At 35.4% G+C, this 6,699-nt stretch overlaps 1 protein-coding gene across 1 annotated transcript; it reads right to left on the reverse strand.

Annotated features, from left to right (window-relative positions):
• Window positions 1-1,767: 1,767 nt before the first annotated feature.
• Window positions 1,768-5,604, reverse strand: LOC134282753 (uncharacterized). The gene is made up of 4 exons (XM_062765150.1): window positions 5,163-5,604; window positions 3,215-3,333; window positions 2,913-3,014; window positions 1,768-2,346 (listed from the first exon to the last, which is right to left on the reverse strand). Exons 1-4 carry the CDS (start codon window positions 5,602-5,604, stop codon window positions 1,768-1,770), a joined length of 1,242 nt encoding a protein of 413 aa, XP_062621134.1.
• Window positions 5,605-6,699: the final 1,095 nt, after the last annotated feature.

The following is a 6,699-nucleotide window of genomic DNA, read 5'->3' on the forward strand; positions in this document are numbered from 1 at the left end:
TGTCTATTAGGATTGACACGAATGTACCAGATAGACCACGACCGTCGGAAGATTCTGGATATTTGCCACTTCAGCCATCAGTTTTGGATTTAAAGTCTTTAGAGAAGAATATTATTCAAGTACTAAAAAAATCAATACACCAGCAGTGGCATTGTATACACTTTCGGATTCTGATGATGAAAATGATGTATCTATGGGTATTGAGGACACACCTAAAAATATTATTGATCTAATTTCTATACATGGTCAGGAAAATTTGAAAGTAGACGATTCTTATGTTTAAAAAGTAAATGAATTCACAAAAGGGCAATCCATTAACCTTATGTGGCAGTACCAGAGAAAAGGTAGACTGACTGCTTCAAACTTCTTCAATGCCTATCACTACAGAGGTAATAAATCAGACAACTACATTGTAAGAAGTATTATGGGTCAGTATCATTTCACCTCAAAATCAGTCGAATATGGAAAACGAAATGAATCTGTTGCTCGAGAGAAATATGCTGATCACATGACAAGTTGTCATCCTTCATATAAGTGCTCAGAGACAGGAATCTATGTTTACAAAGATTTTCCTTTCTTCGCTGCATCCCCTGACGGCATTTCTGAATGCAAGTGTTGTAGAAAAGGACTTGTTGAAATTAAATGCCCTTACAGTTCTAAAAATGAAACATCTCAGGTTGCTATGTCAAAAAATTCATCATGTGCAATTGTCAATGGAAATTATGAATTGAAAAAGAATCTGTCTTCCCCATTTTATGTCCAAATGCTTGGTCAAATGGCAGTATGCAGGTTTTCACATTGTGATTTTGTTTTGTATACTCAAAAAGATATCTATGTAGAGAGAATTCATTTCTCAAAAGCAGATTGGAAATTGTTATTTGCTAAGCTTAAAAGATTTTATGTGCAGTACGTTTTGCCAAACTTAGTTTGAGTATATCATGTACATGAATGTATCTACATCACATGAATATACCATGAATTAGGCTAAAATTAAAAATATGTTTGTTTGCCATTTACCGACCAAAATTTTAAGGAATGGGTAGGTAGGTAGGAAAAATATAATATCTTTTTTCTTCTTGACTTCAAATTAAATTACATGTACTATTAAAATAAAAAAAATCAATATGTTTATGTACATATTCTTTGTTATTGGAACTAATGCTTCATGAAACAAAATGAACTAGTACATTTGGAAATTTTTATTGACAACAAAAAAATTTGTAATTGAAAAGTGAAGTAAAATATTTTGAGTCAGGCTACTTTTCATAAGTTGATCGGCTAAGGGCAAACAAACACAATTTTAATTTTTGGCCTTAGTCAGGTACCTTGACTATTGTAGTTGCAATACTTTTCAGAATTGAAGGTGATGTATGTCAGATCAACTCATTTTGAATATTTTTTGTTCTGTCATAAGAAATTTTTAAAGTTAAATTTTTAAAGTTGTTAGAATTTATTTATTTACTCCATTTTACTTCATTATTTTTATAACATGTTCCAAACAATATTTTAATAATATTAAAACAACTCTAGATACTTTGACTGACTTCATTTTTGTATTCAATGACAATGTAAGTACAAAATTGGCGTGATTCAGATTCATTGAAGTTGATAAAATATATTGTTTTCACAAAGCTTAATGAGACAACAGATGTGATAAAATATTCATTAGTTATAATTCATGACTAGAATTCAAAGTCAATCTGAGCCTTTCCGGATTTTGTAAAAATTACTTAAATTTTTGTACAAGTGGTGGCATGAAGTTGCAAATCAGAAGGCGGCAGCAACACGCAACATGGCAGAAGAAAGATTCTTCATTTTCAAAGGGAGAATTCCTCTTAGCAATCGAAAAGATTTTAGCCTTCGAATTGCTCTTTCCACATGAATTCGGAGGGAAGAAATCTTTCGAGTCTCTATTATTTGTTTGGAAGTAAGCACCCTTCCTACTCCATTTCTCCTCTCCCGTGTAAAAGGAGGCATGTTTAAGTATGCTCCTTTCAAAGTTAAAAGGTCTCGTATTTGAAATCCTCTGTCAGCCATTACTTCGTCACCGGGGCATATGTTATCAATATACTTACTGTCTATGGTAATCTTCCTGTCACTTATATTCCCACTCCACAACTTTGAAACAAATGTAAAGGCACCATTTGGCTGGATAGCAACTAGAGCTTTAAGAGTATTGTGTGATTTATAGTTGCTCCATGTACTTGCCTGAGCTGAACAGTTCTTTGGCTTCTGAATAAATATCTCCGTACAATCAATAATTGAGGTAGTGTTGGGATATTTGAGTTGAAATGACAAGGGCATATGCTTCTTGACTGTAGCACTAGATGGCCATTTGATCACCAACTGAAGAATTTGTGCAAGGAAATTAATCCACGTATTAAATAAGCCTGAAATATGTCCAGCAGATGTACCAAATAGCACAGACAGAGTGAAATTGTCTAAACCAAGTCTTAATTTCATCATAACTCGAACAAACTCTTCCAACATTGTAAATTTTCTCTTTTTACAAGGTTTTTCTTGTTTTTTTTTCCTGCCAGTTCTTTGAACCGCACCGTCCTGCCCCCTTCCAGAATGAGATTTTCCCAATTGTTAGTCCATTATTTATACACTGAATTGACGACGGATTTTTTCCGTTATTTCCTGATTATGACAACGAGCACACGGCAGGTGTGACCGGTCGGCAGGGGATGCTCACTCCTCCATGGCACCTGATCCCACCTCTGATGTTTCGGGGGTCCGTGTTTTCTCTGCTCTTATTTTGTATTGTTTAATGCACGTTGAGATTGAATACTGTTCGTTATTTCCATATCCTTCCCATAGAATGGTGTGAGAAATTGTAAAAATGTTGCAAAAAAGCAAAGGGATGGTAATCCCAGGAAATGTTTAATGCTTTCATCTCCTTGCAATACTTTTTTCAGCAATTCTTCTCTGAGGATAACTTTCCTTGCCTTTAGTCTTTCATTTTCTTCCCATAGCCTTTTATTTTCCTTTCGGAGTTCTTCACATTCAGTCTGAAAATTTATTACAATTATGATTTATCAGTTACTACCTACAAACCACCTAATCATCAGCAGTACATGCATTTATATTTCAGTGCATATTCAGCATTCAGTATGTTGAATAAGATGATAACAAAAAAGTGCCATTAATAGTAATATAATGTTATGTGTTGAATTTGAAATTCTCTTGTTCATATGCATAATTAACTCACTTCTAAAACACTAACTCTCTGTATCAGTTCTTCTTCTCTACAATACTTCAGATCTGGATTGTGACAAGTGTAGTTATGATCTTGTACCATTTCAAACGCTGAACAAACTTCACCAGTTTCTGAAATATTTAAGGAATGAAGCTAATTTCAACTTATGTTATCCGATATAACATAACTTGGGGCAGTTTACGCTTTATAAACCGCGAAGCGGTTTATAAGAAAGCGTAAACTGCCCAAGTTTTGTTATATCGGATAACATAAGTTGAAATAAGCTTCATTCCTTATAATTTAATTTCAGTGTAGACAATGAGACAATTTTTCCTCCGAAAAAAGGCTTCAAATTGAGCAATATTTTAAAAGTAACGTCAAGCGGAGTAATACGTTTTTGACGTAACTCATTGTGACGTAGGCAAGTTATGTTATACAAAATGTTATATGATCCTCTGAATGATTCAGCCAATGAAATTGCTTGATACAAGTGAAATTAAATCATTTACATGTACATGTAATTGTCACACATTCATATCTAACAAGCAATATATATATTTCCAGATGAGACTGTTCAAAATTACAATATTATGTATATTACAGTTTATATAAATATGTAAGGCCCTGTCACACCAACTGCGTTCACACTGAGTCATTACGTCGTTGTTAAATTTTTAAAATCGCCGTGGAATCGCAGGGAAATTGCACAAATTTCTGTTAATTTTTCACAATATGAAGATGTCACGGCGTCCTTACGGCGACGGACGCGATTCTACGGCGATCTAACGGCGTTCTACTGCGTTCCCACGGAGATCTCTCGGCGATTTGACTGCGCTTTCGCGGAGTTTTCACGGCGCGTTAGGAGTTTTCACCTCGTGTTCACGGCATTCTCACTGCGCTGGCTGCGTTCACAATACGTTCACAATGCGTTCTATACTCATTGATATATATTTAGAAGGAATGTAAAATATTTTTGTTTAAAGATTCAAGTTACACGATGAAAAGACTTCTAATCATGCCAAGAAATATTAATAATCGAAAATGTTCTATATTTAAATAATTTATTACTAAATTATTAATAATTTTATGAATAAACTCCTTTTCTTTCAATTTCATCGGTTCAGTTGTGTTTTTAGATTTTCTTTATTTTATTTTTAATGTTAAAAAAAAAAAATAAACACACCGAAAAGTTTTGTACAAATTTTAATTGAAACAACAGAACAAGTGCTTGTGTAATTTTCTCTTCCATTTTTTCCACATAAATGCTCCTAGTGCAACAAATACGTTATAGCTCATCAAATATGATCCCATTGCTCTTGTTTTGTGAGGTGGCTGACAACGCTCTAACAACGCCGTGAAAGCGCATTATGATCGCCAACGGACGCTGTAGAAACGCCGTGGGAGCGCAATGACCGTAGTGACAACTCCGTGCTGTCGCCGTGTAATCGCAGCCGAAAAATCACAAGACGATAAATCTCATTAGAAGCGCCGTAAAAACGCGATAGAAACGTAGTGACATCTCCAAGGACTCCGCGACATCTCCGTGGGGTCTCCGTGGAAGCGCAGTCTACTATCACTGCGTTCGTGCCGCGATCATGTGCGACTTCACGGCGTTTATACGGAGCTCCCACTACGTTGTTGGAGATCTCACCGCGCTGCTACGGCGATCATACTACGTTTCTACTGCGTTCTTATCAGACCGCGATCACACGGCGCGTACTTTGTGCATGCTCAAAATGATCGCCGTCCCCTGGCGTTCTTGGAGACCCTACGCGACCCTACGGCGTTCAGTGGAGATCTCGCCGCGTTGTCACGGCGCTGTAGGAGACTCTACTGCGATCACCTCGGCGTTTTGCATTTTTTGAGGACGCCGTGCAGTCGCCGTGAGGACGCAGCCCCGGTGTGACAGGGGTTTTAATGTTTTAATAAGTATTTTTTAAATATCATAATTTAAACATACCTTTTTCATTATTATTCTCATCTGTTACGTTGTCTGAAACGTCAATCTCGCCAGCAACATAGTGATAACATTTTTCAGAGAAACATTTAACAAGTTTCACTTTTTTACGAATTGGTTGATCGTTTGCAGTGCATTTTTCTTCAGTTGTTCTGCCCTGATGTGAGTTCTTGGTTTTTCTAGGTGTCTTTTGTTTATAATTATTGTAGGCAAAGAGAGTTGGCAGGGGGTTCTCAAATGTGGGGCGGCCATCCACGAAATGTTTCGAACACACGACGTTATGTCGATTGTCAAGCGTGGGATCAACACTCAGCCCCTCTCGTCTGACTAAATTTAACCAGTTTTTTAGAGAAGATTCTACTTTTGGTAGATCGTAAAAAATAACATCTTTATCTTTTCTACTGTCTGATGTACACTCCACTGCAATGCAGTGCCTCACTGGCATCCTTTTTTTGAGTTTTAATAAGACTTCACATCGTAAACATTTCTTAGTTTACCGTTGTTATGTTTGTCCCGGTAATCTCGCGAGATTTGTAACTTTTCCTACTCTTCTACGAAAGAGCGTACTAAGAACCATAACTCTTCCGTAGTGGAAATAGAAAGTATAGGAACAAATTCAATGAAATTGAAAACATAACAGATATGTAGGCATTGAATACTCTGTTTATTTAGACATACTTCCCATTTATTACTATAAGTATGTATCGTGGGATGTGTCCTAATTCATGACCTTGAATTTTGGTAAGAGTTATCTCCCCTTTTTTAATTTATAAAAAAATAATTTAAAAAATTTAGCCAGTAAAATATTTGTTTTCAATTGTCATTCTATTTTTAGCCGGACTTATTGCTCAAAGAGCAATTGCCGGCTTATGTGACCCTGTTCAAGGCAGGATGTTAACCCCATAGTCGCCATTTCAAAGTTACGTGCAAAAATATAGTTCTTACTATCAACCGCTTTTGAGATAATACAAATGCTATATAAAGCAACAAAAATAAAACGAATTTTTATTTATATAAAATAAACATTAGTAGTAATGACTTTGAAAACTTCATAAGTCAAAGAACATAGTTCATTAGCGTAAAGATTTTTGATAATCAGTGTTACCGTAGTTCTCTACACATACGAGATAAAGCAGGAGAGGGAACCAGACTGGCCTGTTTGTTTACATTCAGCTGCGGTACGAGATTAATTCTGATTCTGACAAAATCGGCCCGTGGTATTAGGATTGAAAAACTCACTGTCAGTGTCTTATTATTTATATTCATAGTTTTAAAATAATCATTTATATTGATAGTTTTAAAATAATTTTTTCATCAGAATATAAACGTGATTCAAGTAAGAAATCCATTCTACTCTGTAAATGAGCCCGGCTCTCTGTACTTCTGAGTACTTTGATTAATGTTCCAATGCATCTTTCCACCGCAGGATTTATTGATATTTAAATTATTTGAATTTTTAATAAAAAAAAACGCTTTTCCCCATAGACTTCAATGCAATCTTTGTTTATTAAAGACTGCTTAATTACTGAAATTTTTGAAA

This window comes from Saccostrea cucullata, unplaced genomic scaffold, assembly GCF_032062105.1.
Source record: "Saccostrea cucullata isolate Sc308-1 unplaced genomic scaffold, CSIRO_AGI_Scuc_v1 ctg5123, whole genome shotgun sequence".
NCBI classification, from domain to species: domain Eukaryota; kingdom Metazoa; phylum Mollusca; class Bivalvia; order Ostreida; family Ostreidae; genus Saccostrea; species Saccostrea cuccullata.